General features: G+C 50.7%; 1 protein-coding gene across 1 annotated transcript in view; it reads left to right on the forward strand.

Annotated features, from left to right (window-relative positions):
• Positions 1-26,815, forward strand: part of ITGB5 (integrin subunit beta 5) — a 48,694-nt gene that overhangs the window by 17,528 nt on the left and 4,351 nt on the right. The window contains 8 exon segments of the mRNA XM_066999772.1: positions 3,162-3,323; positions 4,387-4,482; positions 5,187-5,276; positions 8,875-8,910; positions 8,912-9,010; positions 10,932-11,361; positions 23,848-24,070; positions 24,250-24,350. Of these exon segments, the coding sequence (XP_066855873.1) occupies positions 3,162-3,323; positions 4,387-4,482; positions 5,187-5,276; positions 8,875-8,910; positions 8,912-9,010; positions 10,932-11,361; positions 23,848-24,070; positions 24,250-24,350 (1,237 nt within the window).

Below are 26,815 nucleotides of genomic sequence, written 5' to 3' on the forward strand. Positions count from 1 at the left end.
CACGGTTCTTTCCAGCACATTTTTCTTACTGCAGAAAGGGGATAGCATTTCCTTATGGTGCAGAAATACCTCTTAAGTCCTGCAGCCCAAGCAGGAGCTTCCTTTCCCTTGCAGCAGCCAAGAGATGCCCCAGCTCCACCAGTAGCCACATGTTGGCTGTGAAATATGTTGTGGTCAGCAGCAGTTTGTGGTGTCACGGGGGACATCCCAGGAGAGCCGATGGAGGAACCTGGCTGTTTCCAAGCCTTGGTGTCCAAGTGCCTGTTCTCCTCCCCTTCATGCAGAGAGGTAGGAGAAACCATACCTTGTCTGCTGACTAGGTGGTTTTGTGCTGTAATTCATATCAGGCATTTCTTCTGCATGAGCTGTCCGAAGAGCTCTGTAAAGCTCAAGTCAATTTTTTGGCCCGGGTTTTAAACCCAGGAGTGGGGAGAGTTTGTACAGCTAATACAGGCTAATAACCGGGCCCAGCACTTGGCTCCTCTCTGAAAGATGAAGATATGGTAAGTGTTATTCTGGAGGCAATGAGAGAGCCAGAGACAATAAGCCTTTATACTGATGCGAAAATGGTTAGCCAGGAATATTAATCAACTTTCTGTAATTATATTTTCCATTTGCAGTATTCTGGTCTTCTGCCATTCTGTAAGTGCAAACATCATATGGCTTGGTGGTATGTTTAAGTTTCGGGTCGCACGCACTGCAGCAAGGAGATAAGTCTGTTTTATAAAACAGTGTCTTTTGAAATACTTTTGGTGAGTGAGTGCTAGACACTGGTGCATGGAGATGGCCAAGACATCTGGGAGACACTGAGGTGCTTTTCAGAGCTGCGCAGAGCTGAGGAGGCTTCGGAGAATGGATGCTTTGGCTTTTAATCTCCAAGGCTTTCTTGTCATGCACGTGTCAGTTTCTTTCTTCCAAGAAGGCCTGCACCTAAGAAACGAATGGAGTTTTATGCATACGGATGAATCCAGGGGGATCTCCTGGCAGTCAGTGCCTTGGCAATTGAGCTCTTTTTATTCAGAGGCCAAAGCATAAATTTAGATACTTACTTCAGGCTTGGAAATGCTGATAGGAATTTTTGCAGCCTTTTCAATAGAATTTGGAGGGCTGGGATGGGGTGAGCCAGCTGTGGTGGTTTTGACCCTGGCGGCAGGCTGTAGGGAGCGAAGAGCTGGTCATCTGGGGAAAGGGGGCAGCTCCAGTTGGTCGTGGGATTGGGGGCAGGATCCGTCCATGCCAGCCCTGTGGAGACATGTCTTTCGCTTCACTCTGCCTTGGGTCAGGTCCCACCCTGGTTTAAAACCCTTTATATCCCACAGGGATCGAAAATGAGGCCAGCATCAATGCAGATTTCTGTTCAAAACTCGCTGTCCAGTAAAAATAAATTAAAGCCCCTTCGGTTATTTGTTTTAAGCAGCGCAGAGCGCTGTGTGTTTGGTGGTGGAAGTCGCTGGCAGAAGCGGTGTGAGGTGCTGTGGCTGCTCGTGGCATGGCGTTGCACGTTGCCCCCTCGGGGTGATTTTTCCCTGAGAAAAATGAGGGATTTTTCCCTGCTGATCTCCACTAGCCGTGCTGTTGTTGCATCAATCTGGTGTTTGCTGTGTTGGCTCGAAGCGCCATGCCCAGCCTGGCAGGCAGCTTTGGCACTGGGTCGGGTGCCCCTAGCTGAGGTGTCCTGCCCTGATTTTTTTCAGCATTTCTGCGTGTTTGGCTTAAGTGCAAGAATAGGGGAGAGTTTGCCTGAAGGGATGCTCAGCCCTCGATGTGAAGGTGGTGCTAGCAGGCAGATAAGCAGAAGCGTCATTCCCTAAGTGACCTTGTAACTGTTGAGCTTGTTTTCTTTGTGCATAGCACATTTCTAAGTGAGTGGAACTCAAGTTATCATCTCAATCCTCAATAGAAATCAACTTTGGATACCAAAAGAAAAGTGAGTTGGATGGACCGCTGGGTGGGCAACTGTCTGGTGGCCAGGTAGACCAAGAGCTGCTTTTTGCATTGTCAGTCATAATCACTTTTGGGTTCAGTTTGTAAGAAACCACATTTTGGCACTAAGAGTGCCTTTTATCCAGTGGGGTCACTTCAGTTGAATGGCTTCTGCTTCCCAGACCACAGAAGTCCTCGTAGTGTAATGACCCGGACAGTAAAGTGCTGGTGCAGGACAGATGTGTGTTGCCAAAGATTTCTTCCTGTGGCCGTACTTGAATTGCACGGCTCTTTAAAATGCCATTAACAAAAAATACTTTTTGCATTAGGGAAGAAAAAGAAATAAAGTCTGGAATAGTTGTCCTGAAGTAAGAGTTGTATTTATTGGAAAGACCAGCAGACTTTGGGCTCTGACTCACATCTGCAGGCAAAAATTGTGGTGGCAATCATGATTACCATCCTTCTGCACACTCTGACTGCTCGCCATGACCCCACAAGTGGTGTCCATAGGAAGTGCCTGCGAACAGGCTGCAGCAGTTTGTTGGCTGGCATATTAATTAATGTAGGACAAGGTAGCTTTCAGATTTTGCTAAGTAAGCTGAGCAGTGAAATACGGAGGAGTTGGGTATACTGATGTGTGGGTTGCTTCTGGATGCTGCAGGCTCCGTGCCCTGAGTTTTTGGGGGCAATTATCCTCAAACTCTTACGCCTCTCCTCACAAAAGCCCTGCAGATCTGTCCATGCAAAGGCAGTGGCAATGTCTGTTCCTTGCACAGGCAGGGACCTTGCTACAAGTGATGCAGCTCCAGAATCCTTTTCTGAGTGGGCTGTAAGGAAAGCACTCACCGGAGTTGTTGCAGCTCTTGTTGCTGTCTCGTGCTGCGCGCAGCAGCGCGGCCGTACCACCGAGCTGGGGAAACAAGGTCAGATTAAATGCGCGTGGAGGAATTTGGCAGGCCTTCTTTGGCCATAAAAGCAGCTGAAATTCTTATTCTTGGATCAGGGCAGAGAAGGTCTGGTGGACAGTCGATGTACCTCCTCGTGCCTTTTTAGGTAAGTGCGTTGGAAGGTGATGTTGGGGAGTGCCAGAAGGGCCCCAGCAGCTTGTTTTCTTGCCAGGGATGGGTGCACAGACGTGTGGTGATCTTCTAGTTGGTGGCAACGGGGGCTTTGATGGATGGATGGGTGCACTGCCTGCCGGGAGGGCTGGCTGTCTGACAGGTTTTGTTCCCCCCCAGGAGAAGATCGGCTGGCGGAAGGAAGCGTCTCACCTGCTGGTCTTCACGACAGACGATGTGCCCCACATCGCCCTGGATGGGAAGCTGGGGGGGCTGGTGCAGCCCCACGACGGCCAGTGCCACCTGAACGAGGCCAACGAGTACAGCGCCTCCAGCCAGCTGGTGAGGGGGGGCAGGGGCTGCGGGAGGCAGCTGCTGGAGACCTTGGGGTGTCAGCAGGCCCCTTGCTGCTCTGGGGACCAGCCACCCTGCTTTTTTTTTTTTTTTTTTTCTTTAATTTAAACTCTGTGGAGGAAACTTCTGGGGTGAATGAACACTTGTCTGCTGCATACTTATCACGTGCTCCTGCAGAATGGTGCCTTACCGAGCAGGTCGCAAGCACCAACGGTGATTTTCGCTCCTGTGTGCACAACACCATAATGAGAGGTGTTTCTGGATGGCTGCCTCTGGCTCCTTGGAGAAGCCCCATGTTCACCAGCCCATGCAATCTTGCAAGCAATTGTGTAGCAGAGTACTGCCCCCATACTGACTTGGAGCCCTGCTGGGGAGCTGGTGTGGGGATGCTGCCTCAGTGCTTCCATAAATCAGCCCTCCAGTTTGCAAGTAAATGGGGGGCTTTTTTTCTGAGGGCAGCGTTTCAGAAGCAGCCTGTGGTTTGAAACTCAAGCTGCTCTCTTGAAGTGAGCCCTGGTTCAGTATTTTGTTGCTTGTGTGTAGCTAGAACAGTACCTTCCTGCCAACCCCTCTGTCTATGAATTCTGCAGAAATAAAGAGTTTATCACAACGTCTTCATGGCTCTAGTATGCAGAAAGAGCAGGCAATGGTTATTTCTGCTTTTGGAGAAAAATCATGCATTTCTGCTTAGTGCAGTTCTAGATAATGGTCTCATCTTGCATTCCCGGAGGTAGCAGCTAGGTTATTACACATGTACACTGGCTGATGGCAAAACAGAAAGAGAAGAGAAAACAATTCAGTGTTTCAGGTGCTGCTGTAGGTCATGGTGTTGTGTAGTGATAGGTGCAGCAGAAATATTTAAGGGGTGGCAGAATTACTGGAACGTTTCTGCTATTTCAGTTGTAGTGGTATGTCAGGGACTTCGCGCTGCAGTGAAACACCACATTTCTATAACAAGTCTTGCTGTTGGGAGGAGAACAGTGAAATGAACCTTTGTTTCTGTGCTACCCATCAGTCTTTCTTGATTTTTATTTATTTTTTTTGCCCCTAGGATTATCCTTCCCTGGCGCTTCTTGGGGAGAAACTGGCTGAAAACAACATCCACCTGATTTTCGCTGTTACAAAAAGTCATTATGTCCTGTACAAGGTAAGCACTGCTGAGCTGCCCGGCTGGGCAGGGCTTTCTATGCCCCTTGAGAGCGTCTCCCCTCCAGCTGGGCTGTGATGGGGGCAGCCCTTCAGGGCACAGCGGCTCGGTGCAGCCGTCCCCTCTCCCTGCGAGCACCCCGAGCACGGTCATTCAGAGAAAAGCACTAAAGCTGCTTAGAGCAAACAGACCTACATGTCAGTGAGCGTGTGTGTACCTAAAATAGAACCTAGCCTAATCTTGATTTTAGGAGGGCTGCCAGCCGCGCAGCAGACGAGGGAGCAGAAACCTGTTCAACCCATTCTGCTGTGACTCAATCCCATTACCTAATGCAGCGCAGGGCTGCTGCCCAGCTGTGTTTTTCCATCACGGAGCCCAGCACCATGGCCCCGGTTTGAGCTCCCTCGCCATCCCCACTGTCAGGGGGGCCTTCCCTGGGGCTGCCCCGCAGGGTTTGCCCCTTGGCAGGAGCAAGAAGCACATCTGTGAGGATGAAGGGGTTCAGGGAGGGGATCAGGCTTTCGGGAAGCTCTGGATGCTTCTGCTCCGTGCTGGCAGAGCCAAGCGAGCAGCGAGGCGGTGGCAGTCCTTCTGCTGCCCCGCGGGGCCGGGGGCTGAGCTCATCCTCCCCGCCCGCTCCTGGGGAAGCTTGGCTTTTGTGGCACGTTGCAGCATGTTTTTTTTCCGCTCGTTGTCTTTTCAAGAACTTCACCGCCTTGATTCCTGGGACCACGGTGGAGATTTTGCACAAGGACTCCAAGAATATCATCGAGCTGATAGTCAAGGCCTACAACGTAAGTGCCTTTTAGCATCACAGCTGCTGGGGTGGGAAGTGCCAAGAGCTGAGCTAGCTCGGCTCTGCCTTGGGTGCTCCACCCAGGCTTGGCTGCCTCCCTGCCCGGGTCCTCTCCGCAGCGGGTCACCACTGGTGTGGTTGCACCCATCCTGGGGAGGGAGGGGAGCAGCTCGTCCTGCTTCAGATGACGCCGGTGCTTGGGCTGATGGCTGCTCGAGGCCCTGCTGGTGTGGCTGTGGAGCACTTTGTGGGTCCTCCCTGCGTGAGCTGCTTGAGGTGGAGTGGGAGCATGGCAGAGGTTTGGCCCCATATCTCTTGTGCAGGATAGCACTCTAAGTTCAACCTGGTTTGAAGCAGCTCTCACAGACCACCCTGCCACTAGAGAAAATTATTTCTTTGCGGTTTGATGCCTAGTGGCCTCCTGAGGACATGATGCAGCTCCAGCTCAGGCTGCATCCTTGGGTTGGTCCTTGTGCCTCGTGAGCCAGTTCTGTGCACCCAGTGTGTCTCCTGGTGTCCCCAGTGGTCCTGGACTACACAGCGTGGTCAGTGCAGCCTGCCCTGCGGCCCTGGGGCACTTGGAGGTGTAGGGCAGGCAGCAAAGGACCTGCAGCTGTTCTGCTAACCTGATATTGTGTGTCTCTATGGAGATAGGAGAGCGGAGTGATCAGAAACAGCTAAATAGCAAGCCAATTTATATTCATCATTTCTGTGGCCTTTTTGTTGGATTCTTACGGTTCAACTCTGTGCTCCTGGAAGGACGCTGCTGTTTCCTTGCTCGGTGTGAGAGATCTGTGACTCCCAGTGACCATACGTGGAAGTTGGTTGTGGAAATACTTTGTTCAACACATGTTCTCTGATTTTTGTGGCTAAATTAAAATGCTTCACTGTCATGGGTCAGCCGTCACGTACGGGTCTTCGTATGTGCATCTTCTGAGCTCATCTTTGCAGCCACAGTTAGCTGGTGCGGGAGAGCTGCTGCCTCTGCTGCGGGCAGCAGGAGGCCTGGAGCCTGCCTGGTTCATTTCCTTTCGGTAGCTTGCTTTGTCCTGAAATTGAGGAGGGAATTCTCACCAAAGGAGGAGGCTAAAATTTCTGTTTCCCAAGTGGGAGTGAACCCTTTTTTATTCCTTACAGAATGGAAACTCTTGAGCGTGGAGAAACCCTTCACCTGCGACAGGGTTCGTCTTCTCCTGGGGGCTGGCTGCATGGGCCCAGGGTCAGCCTCGCGTCTCAGTGCTTTGGCCTTCTTTGCTTCTCTCTTTTCTGCTTTCTTCAAATAATGCATACATAGAAGCATAGAATCACAAAACAGTTTGGAAGGGAGCTCAGAGATGATCTAAATCCAACCCCCTGCCATGGGCAGGGACACCTTCCACCAGACCAGGTTGCTCAACATCAGATTTGCTCAGGGCTTATGTTGCTCCTGAGATCCCTCTCCCCCATCTCTTCATCTCCTGTCTCACTTTTTCCTCCCTCCCAGGTGTGACAACCCAGCTGCAGTGTACCTGCTGTCAGTGCTCTCCTGTCCTGGGGGCATGAAACAAAAGAGAACAGGATGGCTTTTCTGTCCGCCCTCAGAAAAACCCTTTCTGCTTCCCCAAAATCTCAACACACCTGCAAGGTGGAGATGCTCCGGGGAGCTGTGCAGGCCGTGCCGCTGCCCGGCTGGCGTGGTGCCGGCAGGGTTTTGGCACAGACTCCTGGCTGGATTTGGCCCGAAGGGAGTGAACAGGACGCTTCTTTTACAACTTCTTTCCTAAAGCCAGCCCCAGCAGGTCTCAGGCATGTTTCTCATTACAACACAACGGCTTTCCCATGGCGGGTGGCCTTCACATCAGCCGTCCCTGGAGCAGCTGCGGGTTCAGGATCCCTTTGTTTTTACACTGAAGTGCTCCATCCTTTGAATTTTCCCTGTGCTATGACAGCTTTATTTCAGACAGAGGAGTTGCTCCATCTCAGGGCCAAGTCTTTCCCCTAGGTCTCTCCAGGGTCCTCTGCTCATCCCTGAAGGTATAGCAGGCTTGAGGCCACCAAACAGCACAGCAGCAAAATCCCTCTGGTAGTGACCGCAGTGCTGTGAGGAGATACTGCTGTATGGCAGTGCAAAGTGGCTAATAATAATGGCATTACAATTAGGCTAATGGCATTACCCTCTCAGGCTAATAAGAAATCTTGGTGCCTGCGTGAGAACATAAGAACGACCCAGGTGAGGTCATGCTGAGGTCCATCAGGCCTGGTGTCCTGCCTTCTCTGGAAAACTGTGAGCAGTGTGGTCAGTGAAATGTGTTACCGCCTTGTGCACCTCTGCAGCTTCCCCAGTCCTTCTAACAGACTTGGGCTTGACAAAGGGATAAGCCAGCATCTTGCCATCATGGGTAATTAATCTCCATTTTAGGCTGCAGGAGGCTGGTGAGGTTGGCTCAGGGTAGGAAGAAGAGAGCACATCTGTGTGACAGCATGTTGTGCCGTGATAATTTGGGGCAGAGCAGCAGACGCACATGCAGTATGTTCAGCTTTATGACTCACTGATCAAAAGTCATGTATTTCCTGCCCCTTTCCAAAAGCGGTAGCTCTTGGCTAGCACATGGACCCCGGCTTTGCTAACACACTGACTGGTGAGAGGCTTAAATTAGCACTTCTCCTTTATCTGGCCACTTCAGTGAGGGAAGAGACAAGGGGCAGAGGGATGGAGTCACGAGCTAGCTTTGGAAAATGAATGTGGTTATACAAAAAAACTCCATTTTGAAAGCCTTTGTCTTTTTTGGACACCACTCACAAAAAATCAGTTCCAGCCATTGGAAGAATTAAACAAAACAACCTCATTTCACATTAATACTTATAAACAGAGTTTTCCCTTTGTTTTGTTTTGACTTTAAAAGTCTGGGTTGTGCAGCAGGATGGAGAGATGAGAAGCAGAATAAAACGGAATAGGAGGATACCAAAACCTCAATGACGAAAACCACTTTTTACTTTGAAATGTTTCACAGAGATTTTTCATTTTTTTTTTTTTCCTGTGGAAAACCTGGTGTTTGTTACTGACATATCTGAAAGGGTACTTTTTGTCTGGCATTTTCTCTTAAGAGCGAAAATACGTTTTTCTGACAAGTCGTGTAAAATCAAGAAAGTAGGACAGAGTTGCTGGTTCAGTCTCAGTGAAGTTTTATGCTGCCTTTATGCAGTATGAAAGGCATCAAAGGGTGGATGCCAGTGGAGAACTGGGCTTTGCACTCCTCCAGCAGACTTTGATATGGAGGAGGTGCAGATGTGCACATCAGCTTCTGACCTTCAGCTCTGAGATGAAGCATATGGTCCACCTGTGGTCAAGAATATTTCCTTCTTTTTTTTTTTTTTTTTGTGTGTGTGTATGTATATCTTTCCAATATGGTGGTCATCATTACCCTCCTAGACTGCATAAACCATTGCCAGATTCTTCAGTCCAATTCCAGGTATTTTTTATATCGGTGCACAGGTGTCCTAGCTCTGAAAACAACAGGAGAAGAGACCAAAGCAGAACATTCTGCAAGAGAAACTGGTCCACCTGTAGTAACCTGATGGCTTTCTTTTCCATTGTGCTTTTTCCATTGTGTTTCCAGAGTATTCGGTCCAAAGTAGAACTGACTGTCTGGGACAGCCCCTGAGGACATTGCCTTGACCTTCACTGCCACATGCCAGGATGGTTTGTCCTACCCTGGGCTCAGGAAGTGCGGGGATCTCAAGATAGGAGATACGGTGAGTCTGCCTCTCTGCACATCCCTTGGACAGGCTGTTGTAATGCTCTGCAGTGTTCATCTTCCTCTGTTAGCCTCAGAGCCATGCCACGTTTATACAGAAACCCACTGAAAGCAGCTCTGCCAGAAGTGGCTCTGCATGGCACAGATCAATCCAAGGTCCCCTGGTGGTCCAGAAGGAGGGAATGCAGGTGTCTTGCTTTCAGCACCTACAGTCAAAAAATCTTCATCACGCAGCAGAGTGCAATGGTCAAGAAAAGGCTTGTCTTTAATCCCAGATATTTATGTCATGCTCTCTCAGCATTTCTTTTTTTTAGGTGGTTTATAGAGATGTTGCAATATGATTGATGTGGGAGTGAGGACAAGGGAGGGAAGCTCTCAGTGGTGGTGATGAATGGCACAGGAGGACATGCCAGCAGGCACGGCCCCCGCTGCCAGTGGGTGCTGAACCTCCGGGACAGCATGGCCCCTTCCCTCCAGCAAGGACCGTGTTCTTCTCCTGTCCTGCTTTAATCTAAAGAGAAAAGCAGCCTCTTGCAGATGTAGCTGGACTGCTGGGCAAGGCAGGAGGGCACGTTGTCATCTGGTGTCACTCAGCCTGGCTGGGAATCCCATCCCCTTCTCCTGGCCTTTGCTGTTTGCGAGGACACATTTGTGCTCATTAGCAAGACAATTTCCTTATTTGAGAATAAAGTCTTTAAAAACATACCAGAGCGCTAAGCACTCAGAGGCATATAAAAATAGTTTGAAAGAATAAACAGTAGCTGAATTTTTACCCCTCCAAATAAGGGCCATGCAAAGTGTTAAAAAGGAAGGTGGCCTCAGCAATTTTAGCTGACTTGACTGGATTTCAAGTCAGTGGATTGCAGTCCTTGGAGCTGTGCCACCGTAGGCACGTGCCCTCCTGGTGTCCCCAGCAAAGCCAGGGCTCCCGAGGCAGCAGCCTTAATCTGGGCTTTGGCATGAGCACGGAGCTCACCGAGCTGCTGCAGCTTGTTCCTGTGTCCCCTCCTGCTCAGCAGCTTCGGGCCCCATTGCATCCATGGGGTCAAGATCTAGCTGCTGCAAACTGCTGAGAAATCTTCCCCAAAACTGGCACCAGGCCCTGACCTGCTGTGGTTTGGTCCTGGTGGCACAGGTACCAGGAAGGGAGCAGGGTTGTGCCAGTCCCTGGGCTTGCCTTCTGATCTCTGCAATTTGAGCGTGTTCCCTATTTGGGGCTTTATGAGTGAGGCAGGTCAGGATTCCCACAAAACGCACTAAATCCTTGACCTTGTGGGCATCTTGGGTCCTTGTGCTGTACTGGCTCTGTGCTAGTGCTTGGTTTCAAGAAAATGTTTTATTTTTGATGTCATGAAAACCTGGCTATTTGCTAGACATTTGCCCTAGTTACTTCATGGGATAAACAGGCTCCTTCCTGCCTCACGGAAACCAGCGGTCCGTGATAGAGAAAATTACCATTAATAGGTGACCGTAATAAGTATTAAAACTTCACTTGACTGCTTGTGGTGTCTTTTAAAATGAGCCATCCACAGAATAACGAGCATTTTGCTTAGGGCTGGGGTTGCCCGCATGAGCTGTGGGTTTGGCAGGAAGAGGCTACAGGGCCAAGGCTCCCCTCAGACAGCACCAGCACTTCCCCGTTGGTGCTTTTTTCCCCCCGATGTGGAGTTTGTGCGTATGAAACACCTGCTTTGTGCCTCTTTCTGTCCCATTTGGGTCACTGGGTTGCCTGTGGGAAACCGAAGGGGCCTGAAGGATGCCAAAACCCCTGGTGCGGGCTGTCTGGGTGCTGAGCTGCAGGTGCTCACACGGGACGTGGATTTGGGGTGGTTTTGCCGCATGGGGGAGCGAAGCTCGGCCAGCCCTCAGGAGGCAGTTTCAGGCCATGCTCTAACTTCCCCCTCACCCTCCCTCCCCAGGTCTCCTTCGAGGTGTCTGTGGAGGCCCGCAGCTGCCCGGCCGAGGACACCTCCCATGTCTTCACCATCAAACCGGCCGGCTTCCGCGACACGCTGGAGGTGGCCGTGACCTACAACTGCCTCTGCGGGTGCACAGGCCGCGCCGAGCCAGCCAGCGGCAAGTGCAGTGGCAATGGGACCTATGCCTGCGGGCTCTGCGAGTGCGACGCCGGCTACCTGGGGGCCCGCTGCGAGTGCGAGGAGGGGGCCGGCGGGGAGACGCACCAAGGGCTGTGCCGCGAGGTGGAGGGCAAGCCCCTGTGCAGCGGGCGGGGGGAGTGCAGCTGCAACCAGTGCGTCTGCTACGAGAGCGAGTTTGGGAACATCTACGGGCCCTTCTGCGAGTGCGACGACTTCTCCTGCGCCAGGTACAAGGGAGTCCTCTGCTCAGGTAGGTACCATCCTGCCCCGCGCCCTCCACGTTGCTTGGGTCGGAAAGCCACATGTGGTCCTTGCAGGCTGAAGTGCAGCCCTAGGAACGAGTAAAACATCAGAGGCTTGAATTCTCCCAAGCTTCATGGTGACTTCTTAGGTTGGATTTCTCCACATGAACCATCCTTGCCTGCATAGACAGAAACCATCTTTTTTTTAAAGATGAAGCAATCCACTAGTACAGCGCAGGTGAAAGGAAAGGTTGTATTTCAGTCTGTTACTCAACAGAGAAAATCTTTGCTGGAGATTCCAAAAGATACTTTATGTACAGATTTATTTATTTTTTCTACTGGGAAAACAATCATTCACCGCTCAAGATGCAGCCGGTCCGTTCTGCTTAAGCAAAGGCAGAGGAGTTATTCAGTGGTGTTTGCTAAAATGGCTTTAATTCCTTGTCAGCCCAAGGTCACGTAATTTACCTTGCACATATTGCCTGGATTAGCCCTTGGACGCAATTCCTTCACTTGGAGCTCAGCAAAATGTTACTCTTCAAAACTTGCCTGTTTTCAAGCAAGTGAAATATTTCCCCAGCTGAAAATCTCAGACCAAATATCCAGAACACCATGCGGGTTTGCATTGGCTTTGTTGTTGTTAAAGGAAGCTTGGAAAAACAACTATTTTTCATTGTTCTCTGGGGAAGTCGAAGATTTTTTTTCCCCGTGGTGTCTTACCCTAAAGGTTTCTGAGATGGACGGTAAATAATGGGCCACCCTTGGGTTGGGTTGTGCATATCTAGCTGTTTGAGCCTGTCATGTTGCTAGGTGGGTAGGGGCAATTGGAAGCAGCACCTTAACTGAGAACTGTATTACCTGGGTTTTTTCCATATGACCATCCTGCTCTGGTAGCATCATCCCACCAAAAGGAATATATTTATTAGCAAGCAGGGCAGCGGTGCTAAGGAGAGGTTGGAAGATCCCGGTGTAGCAGTTGGTACAGCGGGGCAAGGACACTCCTTTGCTCCAATTTCCATGCTGTCAGGAGAGCCAGAGCTCTGCTGGTCCACAGAAAAACAAGTTACGTGTCCTCTACTGCACCTGCTTTCTTCTGCCCCTGTGGAGACCTTCTGGTGGTGGGAAGAACACCATAGCTGGTTTGGGATGTGCAAGATTTTAAAAGTCATTTAAAAGTCCTTTTTAAAGCTGTGAAAGAAAACAAAGAGTAGGCAGAGGCCAAGCACCCTCCTCGTTGCTCTAAGGGTGGGAAGGTGTCCAGCAAGGCTGCATGGGCTGGTGGGGTAGTTCTTGGTATGCCTCCTGGTATTTCTATTGTTTTTTGTTGGCTTTTTTTCTTTTAAATTCCATCCATTACAATGCTAAATCTGAGCTGTAGCAAGCACTGTGCCAGTGACATGACATGCAGACATTTTTTTTAGCCCAAGGGGCTTGGGGCTTCTCCAGCCCACCAAAAGTGCCTGAGCTTGCATAGTAGGGCTGCCCAAAGCAGTGTGGGGTGTGCCCAAAGCTGCCCCTATCTATCAGCTGTCTCTATAAGTCCCCCAGGTGTTCTCCCAAAATGGCTTGCTTTCTCCTCCCTGCCGGTGTGGTCTTACTGGAAAAGACTATTTCAGTCCACCCGAACATGTGGACGCTTGACAACCAGAGAGCCTGAGTCGTGCCGTGGCTGCAGGAGCTTCCCCCAGGGTGGTGGCACAGGGACATTTTTCTGTTTGCTGCTTTTGTTCCTACATGGGGGAGCAATAACACCATGCCCCCTTCTGTCTCCTTCTGGGCACAGCTCCTGCAGGCTGGTCCCATGGCAAGAGCAGACCCACTGGGTTTTAGGAAATAGCTTTCCCCTGAGGCTCCAGTGGCACGGGGCAGGTTGCTGGGAGCAGCGGAGGAGCAGATCCTGCCTGCCCTGCTGCCAGGATTCCTCGCTGCTGGCAGGCTTCACGCTAGCCAGGCAAGCAGGCCTGTGCTCTGCCTTCCCAAAAGACTTGTTGCCTCAGAAAAACCCAAGTGTCCCTACGCTCTGAGGCACTTTCTCTTTTTGGAGGGTCGGGTCTGCCCTGCTCCTCAGCGTTATGCTATTAATATGGTTGCTTCTACTAAAGCAAGCAGCTGAAGGCACGGAGGGTTTGAAGTAGTCAGAACAGTCTGAAGTGAACTCCAAGCTTCTCGTCTGTCAGTGCTCAGCCCTTTGGCCAGCAAAAGTGTTTTCATTCCTGGGTCTGTTTATGAATACTGGCACCTCATTTTGTCAGTGCTGGAGAGATGAGAGGACTGCGGATAAGAGTACAGATCCTGTCCTTTTGTGGCCTGCGTGAAGTAGAGAAGCAGATTTTGGGTGGGAGATAACCTCAAGGAGAGGCAAAAACAGTTTTGCTGCGGGTCAGAAGGGGTCATGGAGGATCTTCAGCTCTTCTGCAGGGATGGCTGTGTCTGTAGTGGGGCTGTGCTCTGTTAATGCGAGGTATAAGGTGCCTTCTACACCTTAAGATAAGATGGGGTGGGGAAAGAAGTGGTTTATAGGAGGTTGTAAATGTTGACTGAAGTTGCATCTGACTATTAGTAAATGCCACTTCTTAGCAAGGAAGTGGTGTTTGTGCTGTTGCTCCCCAAATCCAGCTAACAGCCCCAGAATAGCTTTTCCAAACCACCATTCGGCTTCTGGGAGGGCTGCACGGGAAGGCTCGCAGGCGTGCTCTGTTCCGCAGCCCCTCCACACTTTTTCCATTGAGAGCTGAAAGGATTATTCATAGCAGCGGGTGTTTTGACAAGACAGGGCGTCCCTTTGCAAACCCCTGAATGCTTCACCTCGAGCTTGTCTCTGGAAGAAGTTGCCCTGTTGGATTCAGCCTTTCTGAAGGAGAACACAGAAGAGTTTCTGAACGCCGCACGTAGCTGTACGTCATGCTGGGAGCTTCAGCACGGTGCTCCGGCCTCTGCTCGACGGTTTGGATGGCTGCCATGGAGAGGCAGAGTCCTGCTCTCAGCCTGCCTCCCTGCCTGGAGCCTGGGCTCAGGAATTTGCGGATTGCTGCGCGTCCCAGTGACTTTTGGACCCCTTGGCTGCCTTCCAGAATATTTGACAAAGGAGGAAACATCTCAGTGCTAATTGCATTCCTAAAGGTTCCATAAAATGAGGTAGTAAGAAGGAGGGGAGGCCCTGGTGAGAGCATCACACATTTGCCTCTAATGAAGAGAGACTGGTTTCGCTGGAAGCCACGCTTCATTAGCTTCAGTGCTCAGACCCCTCTTTTGCTGGGGAAGGGTAGTACAGCATCTTCTTTGCTTTGGTGTCTCTAGAGAAATGTCATCTCAAGCACCACTGCTAGTACCCTGGCTTCCCACATGCGTATCATTTGTGAGCTCTTCAGCCCTGGCTTGGTTACTCGTGTTGTGACTGTGCAGTAGGATCGCAGCCTCTGAGTGCTACCGTGGGGTAAATTACCATGGGGTAAATAAACAGCGTGTACCATGTTGTGAAGGCAGCTGAAGGTTGTGAGCAACTGGCTGAAGTGCAAAGACATCTCCACGCGCCAGAGGAGAGGATCTGGCCTCGCCTGCCTGTGCAGTGCTCCCTGTGACACGACAGCTAGTGTCAGCATCAGGTGTCAGATTTGCAAACACATGCAAGTGCCAAAAACACTTTTGAAATGGGATTTAGGAAAGGGCAACTCATTGAAAACCCGTGGTTTATTTCACAAAGACTCTGTCTACGTAGACAAGCCAGCGCAAAGTGCAACTCCAGCTGCCCTATGGAAACCACTTCAAAACTGCTGAGGATGTGCAAGTCCTTCATGGACTTGGTAGTTATTTCTGAATGCTTCCCTTTCTTGGTTTCTGTGAGGTTTTAGCCCTTACTGGTACCCAGTGACATAAGAGTTTTGTTTAACACAACCACAAATTAGAAATCACACTCCTGCTTCTGCAATCTGTTTCTGGAGTTCCTGGTCCCAGGCGCCGTATCGAGGTTCAGCGGGTCTCATGGCAAGGGGCCTCCCGGTGCTGGCGCTGCAGTTTCTGGTGGTGCAAGAGAGACCCAAAGCACGTTAGCCCCGCGTTTTGAGGGCAGTGCTCAGATGTGATGGTACCACCGGTATCTGCACCCTGTGAGTCCTAGCGCGGCCTGTTACTGCACAGATGACGATGGACTGGGACACTTCTTATGGAAACAGACTTTTTTCCCCACTTTCCCTTGAAGTAATCATCTGCCTGCCCTGTGGTAGTGCATAGACCTGGGCTCTGGTGTGCCAGGGAGGGCTCAGATGCAGGAGCAAAGAAGCTGCTGTGTTTTATTAAGGAAGAAGTGGGCAGTGTTGGGTAATGTCAGAGGTAGAGGTGATGGCCGAGTGTGGTTTGGGAGGGAAGGGGAACTGGTCTGTGCCTGCAGCCTCAGACATCCTGCAGTGGTGCTGGGGGTGTCCATACAAAGCAGATGTTGTACAGACCAGAAGGGAAGATGGTGACGTGTGGAAGAAAGAGGCATCCATACAGGGAACAGAGCCTAAACCACATTTGCAATGTTTTCTATTCTGTCATGTCAAGTTTTGCTATTCTGGGGGTTTTGATTTGGGGGATTTAAAAAAAAAAATAGCTTGTGTAAAAAAAAAAAAAAAGCAGAATCTGAATGCAGATGCACGTCACTGCCAGGAAAAAGCAGGACATGAAGGGGAGAGACAAAAGGACCCTACAAGAAGTGGAAGTTCAAAATAGTGTCTGCACGGGGGCTGCTGCAGCAGCAATGTACACTGCTGCCTCAGCATCATTTCTGCTCCCATCCCAGGCTGTGGTGAGCTGGGGGGAGTACACACTCCAACAAATGTTTTTGAGGCCTATTTTGGTGATGGAGGAGGTGGTCTCAGCTTGGGACACTGTGGTGCAACCTCATGGTGCCAGGCAGCTTCAGCTTGTGCCAGTGGGGCTGCGGCTTGGGGTGAGCTGAACCCAGTGAAATCCTACGATCCGAAAGCTCCTTTTGTAATTAGTGTCATAGGACTGTGAGTGTCTCTCTTCCTTCTCTCTTCAAATCCTCCCCACCCTGGCAAAGATGAGCACTGTGTGCCCATCGCTCCTTCTTACCAGCCAGCAGACCTGGCTTCAGGTAGCTTGAGGTCTTCTGCCTGGAGAGCTGCTGCACAGCCCGGGGGATGTTGTGGTTAGTGCAAGTAACAAGGAGATGGCACTGCCGTAGCATCCATCTCTCTTTGAAGAGGTGGTCAAGAGTTACTGAGGCTGCACGTTTTCCTCGAGCTCTCTAAAAGCCTGTTTCTCCTTCCTGCATTTAATTCACCTTGGCTTTTATTGCCTGCAGAAAGTGGCTGTGGACGAGTTGCTGCCACCGCTCCGTGTCAGCCCCAGCTGCGTCCCGTGGTGTTGTCCCGAAAGGTCGGGTCCAGCCATGCTTGGCCCTGGGGAAGTGGCTCCAGATGCTAGAGGTCTGAGAGCAGCTCTCCAAACCTCTCAGCCTGTAGTGGGGAACGTCACCGAGATGCTTCCTGCTCCTTCCACAGCCTGGAGAGGATGAGGAACCGCAGGGACGCACAGGGGCTGTGCTTACCCGCTGTGGACAGCCGGCAGCACGCGTCCTGCTCGAGGACGTCCTGCCCTTGGGCACCTGCTGCAGCGGCAGCAGAGATGCCCAGCCCTGTGCCACTGGGCAATTGGAAAGGGCTAAAAGGGTCCCCCAGGCATGCACATTCTTGGTGGCTCTTGAAGACGAGGGGGAACCCTCGCTGGGGTGCTCCTGAAATCTCCCTGCATCTCCATCCTTTCCCAGCCTCTCTTCTGCTTCCTCTCAGCCCATGTCCCTGGCTGTCCTCCCTGTGGCCATGCCCTTATAGTGTTGGGGTGCTCCCCAGTGACCCCACCATCCGTCTGCATGCCATGCCCCCACCTAAGGGGTTTTCTGCCTCCAGCCCTGCCTGTCCTGCTGCCTGCCAGGGGGCTGAGGCTGGTTTTATCAGCCCCAAGCAGTCACAGTCTGGGAGAAGCCAGCAGGAACTATAACAGATTTAGGCTTTCCTTCCCAAGTGGACTGAGTGCCGCTTTGCTGGAGGTCCTTTCCTTGCACAAGAGGGAAGTGCCATCTTTTCTTACCCCCTCCTTTCCCTCTGTCCCAGCCCTTAGTGCTGTGAAAGACTCGTGCAGCCCTCCCGAAATCTGGCAGCAATTCCTTCGAGGACCTGACCGCACAGAGCGCTGCTTTTCCGGCTGCTTTTCACTGGTTTCTCCTTGCCCTTTGAGCGGGCATTTTGCAACCATTAATGCATGCTAATGAGGCGTTCAATGCCATGGCAGAATTAAAGAATAAAGTGGTGACACTTGTACATCTTTGCAGGAGCCAGAGCTCTGGCTGGGGGTCTGCTCTTAAAGCAGCAGCGAGAGGTGACATCTGATGGCACACGCACCTAACCCAAACCCTGTGTGCAGGCACAGCCACCCCCATGGCCTGTAACATTGTGTCTCGGGGATAGGAAGCTCCAAAATAAAAAACAATACAGACTCTGAACAAAAACTGTGTCACGCATTTGCTCCCCAGAGAGAGACAGTGTGCTGGGATGGTCTCGCTTCAGTGCTCTGCTTTTACGGCCAGCTCGTTTGATGTTTGCATTTGGCCTTTCTGATTACAGTAATTTACAGAAATAAACTTTGGGAGATGAATGCTGTATTTTGGGTTTAGAAGCAAATGAAGGACTAAAACAAGCAGGTGAGTGAAATTCTGGGTCTCTGCATTTCTTGTTGGCATGCATGGACAGCCCCTGAATTTTGCTCTGTTTGGTTTAGAAAATTGAATATAAGACCTGAAAGTGTAGTGCAGCTTAAGCTGCAGGTTTTCTTTCTCTCTTTCTCTCTTTCTCTCTTTCTCTCTCTTTCTCTCTCTCTCTCTCTCTTTCTCTCTCTCTCTCTCTCTCTCTCTCTCTCTTTTCTCTCTTTCTTTGTCTTGTTTTGAATGAAATTCTGACTTCTTCCAGCTTCTTTGGGAAGGGAGAAATCCATTCCAAAACCATGGACCTTCAGTGAACTTGCACCAGATTATGTGTTTGCATCCAAACGCAGAACTGGGCAAGGCTCCCGCGGCACTGGATTTTGCAGAGAAAGAATGTCTCTTTGCTCTGGAGACCACTCCTCATAATGAGGTCCAGCTGAAAGGACATTCAGCCCATTCGTGCCACGGTAGGTTGGGAATTAGCCTGCTTTTCATTTTAAGGATGACTTGAACCATTTGGCCCTGAAGTTCAGGCATTTGGGATCCTGCAGCTTTGTTTTGGAGCCAACTTATATTTTAGGAATGAATCTGGGGGGTTGGGTGTTGTTTTTTTTGTGTGTGCATGCTTGAGATAAGTCCATCCCTGCTGGCCTGCCATGCTGTGCCTGCAAAGGGTTGGGCCAAGGAGCACGTAAGCAGGGAGAAGCAGCTGGTCACGGACCTCACGGCATCTGCAGCAAGGGGTTCTGCGCACCGTAGGAGCGGATCTCATCCATTATGTGATAGCAGATGAAGTTCCCTAAATGCTCCCGTGGTGCTGGAGAGTTGGCTCTTGTCAGCCTTTGGTGGCAAGTGCAAGAATGTCGTGGTGGGAGAGGTGTCAGCGCATCCCATGGGAGACCTGTGGAGACCTGCAGCAAGGGGAATGGAGGTTTCTGGAAGCAGGCAGTGGCACCAGCCCTCTTACAGTTAGAGGGTTGGAGGGAAACACAGGAGGGGGAAAAAAATGGGGCTCCCCTCCCCACCTCCCATCTGCCTTTAGGAATAGTATGAATTATTAGCCATTTTTGCAGTGCCTTCCATGTCAGGTCCTTAAGGGGTGATGAAGCCATGGATGTACCCGATTTGGCTGGGTGTTATTTCAACGCACAGCTCTAAGGGAACCAGCACACCCATCCCAGTTTCCTCCTCTTGTTTCTGGAAGGGTCTGGCAGCCCCATATCGCTCCTTGCATTGGTAGCAGAGTCGGCAGCAGGACCCAAAAGCTCCAATTCCCAGCTCGGGGTCTCCATCCAAAAGGCCACGTGTGGCAGGCTCAGCCGAGGCACTTGTGTAAGCAAAAGCTGAGAGGTTTGCGGCATGCTGAGGTTGCTTAAACAAAAAATAAATAAGTTAAAAAAAAAAAAAAAGGAAAAAAAAAAAGAGGTGGCGGCTTTATTTTAAGAAACTCAGCTTTAGATCTCTGTCAGGAGCCGTATCTCATGATTGCATTTCAGTTCCACTTCTGCGGCGGAGAGAAGGAAAATGAGGAAAGGCTGGCCAGGGCTGCCGCAGGAAATCCGCTCTGCCCCGGATCACTTTCAGCTGCTTTCGTGAGACAGCAGTTTCCAAAGCCCTGTTTTCCCTGCCCAGTTCTCGATTAACCCAGAAGTTCCCAAACGAGGGAGAAATCGGGAGGATGGGGGGGGAGGGAGTTTTTTTGTAATGCAGTGCTGCGATGTGTGGGATATTGACAGTAATGTGATGTGACTTGTGGTACCCAAGGGTGAATTAGCAGCTTAGATGTATTTATTCCTTTGCCTTTGCTTTCATTAGTCTGCATCTCTGATGCTATTTTCAGTGACAGAACCGGTGAGCTCAGCCAGTGCTAAGATTGAATTATTTAAAGCTTGTCGATTCTTGGCCAAACTCTTATGCTTTGAAATATAAATATCCTTTAAAATGAATGCACTGGCAGGATGCACAGCTCCACGGTGTCTTGTGTAATTAATATATGGAAAAGCACTTTTCCTATTATTATTTGCCTTTTAGTGCTCGTTTCGTTGTTTCGGTACAGTGCTGTGGATACACGAGCGTGGGCGAGTTCTGGCGTAAACGGAGCCCGTCAGTGGCGGTGCTTCAGTTACACAGAGACCTCATGCCCTCACTGTCTGTGTTTAGATAGTAACCTTTTAGGACAAGGACATAGGGCTGGGATGCCCCTGCCAGCCTTTGTTTTCCCTGCCAGCCCTGCGGGACGGGCGGATGGGATCCCAACCCCATCCCCACGCAGCGCCGTGGTTTTGTGCAGGGCGGGCGCTGCAGCCTGTGGCTTCTTTGAGTCATGGAAAGAGACGAGTGGGAAGCCAGATGATTTATTTGCCTAAGCAGGCACTGCGTCTTACCAGGGCCCTTTCCCAAGCGGAAAGTTTTCCAAGTGCTCCGAGCTTCTTCCGCTGCCCTTCTCCCTCCCACACACACCGTGCAGTGCCGGGGGCTCCGCTCCTGTACCCGCTGCGGGCACCAAAGGGTTGGCCGGGCAGACACCAAAACTGCTCAAGCACTGCCCCGCATCGGTGGGTTTAGAGTGCTCCCTCTTCCATAGGCAGCTATTTTTGGTGCCTTCACCCCGAGGGAATGCAAACAACACGTGGCTGCTGCGTCAGGGCTGGCTGGACATCGAGCATGGAGGGCAGGGCTCGGCACGCTGGTGGGAGGCATGGCATGGCGAGGCTGTAAGCTGCTTGGCATCACTTATTGTCTTAGTAGGTTCAGTTCCCAGCTTTCCTTTTTTTTTTTTTTTTTTATTAGTCATTCAGGTAACCAAAAATGACAAAAGCAAGTGCCCAGAATGTGGAAGGTCCTGATCCAAAGGCTCATCCGAGAGCACAGAGGCACACAACTTACTATTGTGCCTGCTTTAATGGGAACTAAATGCAGTAACTTCTCCTGTCCCGAGAGCCTCAGAAACTAAGAAACTGGTTTAAAAATCATGAGGATTTTTGTTTCTTTTATTATATTGATTTTATTTTCCTAGAGAATTGCTAAAAGGTGGGGAAAGGGGGCTTGTTTCCAGACCCTCTCGCCTTCTCCATAAAAGCTGGGGTCACATTTTATTTCTCTCAAAAAAGACAATATTTTTGCATAGTCATGTGTTGCCCAAGAGCTGGGGGCTTTAGGAGAAACATTCCCAACCATAAGAGCCAGTGATAGGGCTTTTAGTGCACTCAGTTTCTGACCTCTTGGTGCACCAGTGCTCGGTGCAGTTCCTAAAAGGCAAACACAGCCACGGCCACAGGCTGGGGTGAGGCGAGGGCGGCTGGACGTCCTGCCAAAAGCCAGGCAAGTGACTGTCAGAGGTGACAGTGACAGTCAGCACTCAGCAGTGCCATGCCCTGCAGCTCGCACCCAGAGCCCAGGCAAGCCCACATCTGGTTTGGGGGCTGCTCTCCGCCCCCAGGAGCATGGTCTGGCTCTGCTACACCCTCCCAGTGGGTCCCTGCAGCCTCCCGCACATGTGTTTTGTGTTACCCCCAGCAATTAAGAGTTGGCTGGATAACTTATGTTATCAAATTCAGAGGGAGCTTTTCATTTCCCAAGTAGATCCGGATCTTCTAAACATCTAAGATCCTCACATTTCAAGGATGGGAACAGAAGAAAACATACCGTGTTATGTTTGGAGAACATAATTAGTGTCTTTTGGCTTCATGAACCAGCTGTAATAGAGAACGCACAAGCCCAAACGGTTCGAGGTGGGGTTAAAGTCCAGGCTAATATCCTGCACCCTGAGCCTGCTGCTGGTGCACAGTCCTGGAGCACAGCCTCCCTGGAGTCCCTGAGGTTGCATTTTTGTCTTGAAAATGACATTGGGACTAGGTTCGGCATGGATGTAGTGGTGGAAGGGCTCCCACTGGCATGATCTTAGGTGCCATATAGAGTGCTTCACCTCATCAGCCTTGTCTATGACTGTGACATAGCCCAGAGTGGGAACCTGCAGCACATTTTGCTGCGATACACAAGCACCATGGAGCACTCTCCGTGCTGCAAACCTCAAGTCTGGGTCACAGTCATCTAAAGACTCCCAGCGACCAGCACGATGAATTGCCTCAGGCTCCCATCACGCTGTGTCCCGAGCAGGAGGACATGAGGTGCATCAAGTCACAAGCATGAATTCCCATCCTGGGGCTCCAGGTGGACCTAGAGAAGTGGGTCAGCTCTTGTCAAGCCCATACAAGAAATAAATGTGTCCCATTCACCCACGGTTCTCTGGCATTCATGCCATGTGGGAGGTGGACGGGAGATGGAGGGCACTACAAATGGAGCTCGTGGTGAGGAAGGAGTGGCTGCTCTTTCAAGCTGGTGCAGGCACCAAAGATATTAACATCTTTGCTGCTTAAAGTCAACATGGAAATTTTCACTCTTGGCACGTTCCCCGTGAGGAGCTTCAGCCAGTGGCTTCTTGCATGTTGAGCCAGCGTGGCCGAGGCAGAAAGCACATTTCAACGTGTTCTTGTATTTCAGGCTCACATCCCTCAGTTAGTCACCTTCATATATAAGGGCTTTTTCTTGATCTTCAGTAACCAAAACCATTTGCTTCAAGAGGCTGTTTCTTAAATTTTGCAGTCACAGCGCTGGACTAGGATGCGCTATTTGGAAGCGGTTGTTTCCCTTCCCTGGGGCAGTTGTTCCAGGCTCCATCCCCAGCGTGCCAGGGCTGGAAGGAATGTGCAGGCTCTCTAGCTTCCTAGGCTGGCCTGGCACCAACTGCTTGAAAAACCGAACCATTTCATAAGCAATTCAACTTCCAGAGACGGATTTCCAGTGGATTTGCACCCTGTGCTGGGCTCTGTGGTGTCCAAAGGGGATGAGCGAAGGCTGATGGTGCAGGGGCTCCGAGATGGACTCTGCCCCTCTCCTACGGCAGGGGGTGGCTCACACTCCAGTTGGGACCATGGGTGGTGTGAAGGGAGGTCACCTTCAGACGTCTGGTGAACCTGGCCTCCTCTGTCCAGCAGTGTTTGAGTTCTCAGGCTGGAGCCAAAGCAAATGGTGGGAGTACAGAAGAGGCTGTAGGAGGGCATCTGGCATTTGGCAAGGGGTACAGCGTGACAACCCACAGCCCCTCTGGTAATCTTACAGACAGAGCTATCAGCGGTTTTGTGCTGATGAAAAGAGCGCATATATAATTTATCTTGTCTGAGGCACTTGAGGCTGTTTCCAGTGGGAAAGCTGAGCTGTAATTAGGTTTCTGATGAGCCTTGTGTACAAACCATTCAGCTCTATAAACCGTGCGTTCAGAAGCATCTTTTCTCCTAGGGACTGACCACGGAGGAATTCGAGCAGTATTTCTAGCGAGCTGATGGATGCCTCTCTGAAACCAGATGCTCGGCAGCCAGCCACTCCACTTACTGTAATTGAAAGCCTTGAAGTCTGTTGACTTTCTCAGGCTGTCGCTTAACACCATAGCTGCAAGAGGATGCTTTGGTTAGGGAAGAATCCTCACCGAGGCGCTTCCTTCATTCATCTCTGCTGTGAGCTGCCCTGAGCTGCTCCCCGGAGGAGGTTCAGCTGGTCCCAGCAGCCTTTGTGGGGCTGGCTGGGGCGCCGAGGTCTCCTTTGGATGCAGGATTTAATTTTAAGTTTAATTCTTCTAATACACTGCCTTGGGTTTACTTCTTAAATAAAGCTGTTAGGAAAGCAGGACAGGAAAGACCTTAGGTCAGACGGGTAGGCTTTTTGCTTTCAGACCCATCAGCATCACTCCAGTGCTGGCTGCGGCCGCTGCTGACGCCCTTGTCACCTCTCTGTCCCCTAGGCCACGGCGAGTGTCACTGCGGGGAGTGCAAGTGCCATGCGGGCTACATCGGGGACAACTGCAACTGCTCCACCGAGACCGGCGGCTGCGTGTCCAGCGACGGGCAGATGTGCAGCGGCCGTGGCACCTGCGTCTGCGGGAGGTGTCAGTGCACCGAGCCCGGGGCTTTCGGAGAGACCTGTGAGAAGTGTCCCACCTGCCCGGGCGTCTGCAGCACTAAAAGGTACTCGCGGGGGCTTCGTGAGGGGCTTCTCGTTGGTGGAAAGGGGAGGTAGCTGATCCTGAAGTTCCTCTTTCCTTGTGGTGCAGCTTCTAGACCTACACCCCCCTCTCCAAGGGGGTGCAGGTGGTAGGCTGCATTGTCTGTGTGCTCAGTCTTTCCCTCTGTGTGTCTTTCTGCAGGGACTGCATTGAATGCAAGCTGTTTAACTCAGGAAGACTGGATAACCAAACCTGCCAAAAGCACTGCAAGGACGAGATCATCACCACTGTGGATGTTCTCAGTAAGTATGCAGCTGAAAGCGGTGCCCAGTGACTGCGGCATCCAAATCCTCTTAACCCATCCAAGACCTATCTGTAAAGAAAGCCTTGGGGAAAACACAGTATTTAGAAAGCATAAGGTGTGATCCTCTGTCTGGGCTGTAATCTGCATCGCTTTGAGTGTTCATGTTAGCAGCTCAATCGCTTTTCTGTTATTATTTCCATATCAGCTACATAAAACACCATCAGTCGATGCTAAGTAAAAAACTCTTGATTTTAAATAATGTCTTAAAACCTGGATCCAAGCAGCAGTACATAATGCTAACATAACCACCTCATTTCCTTTTGGAAGGAAACACATCAGTTTTATTTAATGAAGTCATTTAGAAGAAATTACGAGTTTTATGAATTGGACGTGTTGGCTTGCTAGAGACGTGAGATAAGCATCCCCCCATCCTAAGGTTAGGTATTACATACGTCTTTCTGGGCACGCGTTTGCTGAGCTAACAGCCGTGTAACCCTCTGCACAGAAATGGTGTGGAGGGTGTCCAAAGCAGCCCTCCCTCCGCCCTGTCTGGTATACAAGGACCGCGATTCAAAGTGCAAGGAGCGAAGAGAGTGGGATAAGATCAGATGACAGGAGAGCTTAGATGAGCTGCGAGAGGGTGCAGAAGAAATAAGTATCACCCAAAAAAGGCGTTCTCTAAACTTCCCAAGAATTCCTCTTGGAAGAAGCGAGCTTGTAAGAGATATCAAAGCTGTTTTGGGGATGAGGAGTTCTGCTGTTGTTGAACTGCCTGCTAAAAGTCCTGACCATTGTGTCCTCTGCTCGAGGTCACCCCACACCTTGTCCCTCAGCAGATGACTTTCTCCTCCTTCTTTTCAAGCTTCATTCTGGCAATCTTTGGTTGCTGTCCGAGACAGTAGAGGAGACCCAAGCTGTCACAGCTTTAGTCCCAGTCCTTACCCTGGCCTTGGCTATACCTCTTGGAGGAGGGTCAGAGAGGCTGGGATAAAGTCCCATCCACATCTGACAACTGCTCATTCTCTTTCATAATTCATAGACTACAAGTGCTCTACCTTGCTCGTCCTTTCTCTCCCTTCCTCCTGAGCTGCCTGCAGACGATGTTCCTCCTGTTGGCTCCTCTCATACACAGTGCCCAGCTTTTAAATTACCACCAGCAGGGTTTCGTACCTTATCCTTTGGAGGCTTGCTCTAGTTCTCCCCATCCTTGCTGCAGTTTACCAGGGGAGTGAACCTACACCAGTGCACTGTGAGAGGTTACAAGTCCCTTTTAAATGCTTCCAAACCACATGAAGCTCCTTTCTGATGCCTGGCTCGCCCATGTTTCTTAGGAGCCAGCACATACTGGGGGTTAAAGCTCAGCTCTCCTGCCTGCGTGTTGCACAACGCCAAAGCCAGCCTTTGTGCTGACTGCACCCTGGGAGGTGAGGCTGGGCTGTGGTTGGCCAACCCCCCATTGCTTTCAGAGGAAAACGGCCAAATTTCTGTTTTAAGACATTCTGGGGAATTATGCTTATTCTTCTGCTGCACTGCCGCAGTCCGATCCTGGGCGGTGCAGAGCTCTGGGACCTTCGAGCACTGCGCAGCTTGGAGATCTGGGCTGCATAATATTCCTAGAGAAAGTGCACAGGGACTGCAGGCTACCTCACAGGCAGACTCAGCCAAATCCTTCAAGTATTTTTGTGTTATGTAGCACATGTTCACAATCCCTGCTGAAAGGCTGAAGTCTGGTATTTGTCACTGGCAGCCGGAAGACACAGGCCTGGGTTGTCCCAACAGTGGAGGCTAGGACCTTAAATACCGAGCGGTGCTGAACATCCCCTGGGAGATCCCGAGCGCCTTCTGGCTCTGGGTATGAACCATAGAATTGTTTAGGTTGAAAGATCCCTTAGAGCATCATGTCCAACCATCACCTAACACTGCGAAGTCTGCTGCTAAACCATACTGATACCGTAAAAACTGGTCAAAGAAACTCTCAGCTTGGAGTTTTAGAAAGCAGGCATTCTTCAACTGGGGTGCCAGACACACAGGGGATCACTCTTCCTAGTGTGTGTACCGAATTGTTGAAGCTACAGGGGTTGTATACAATCAAAACATACATATTAATGGGATTTCCAAGTAATAATTAACATAGTCACACTGTTTCCCAGAACTCATTAAAGCATTTAAATATCCCTGATGCATGCACATTTGTTTCTACTGGTGGTCTTTTGGGGTCTTCTGGTGGTCGTCGCTAGTCTTCCTCCCTGTGTTTGCTGGTTGAGCCCAGTTCCTGCGCATGCTCAGGCCACCTCATTCTTTCTTATCTTATTGTTGCAACTCAAGCATGCATGCTAAGTGAAGTCATTTATGTATCCAAGGACATAGGTACGCCATGAGTTCCTCACCTAATCTGTTCAGACATATCCTTCAGGCCTGGGTCAGCTTAACCCCCCCCTCATTCTGAGATACAATTCTGTACAG

Source organism: Anser cygnoides, chromosome 6 (assembly GCF_040182565.1).
Source record: "Anser cygnoides isolate HZ-2024a breed goose chromosome 6, Taihu_goose_T2T_genome, whole genome shotgun sequence".
In the NCBI taxonomy this organism is placed as follows: Eukaryota; Metazoa; Chordata; class Aves; order Anseriformes; family Anatidae; genus Anser; species Anser cygnoides.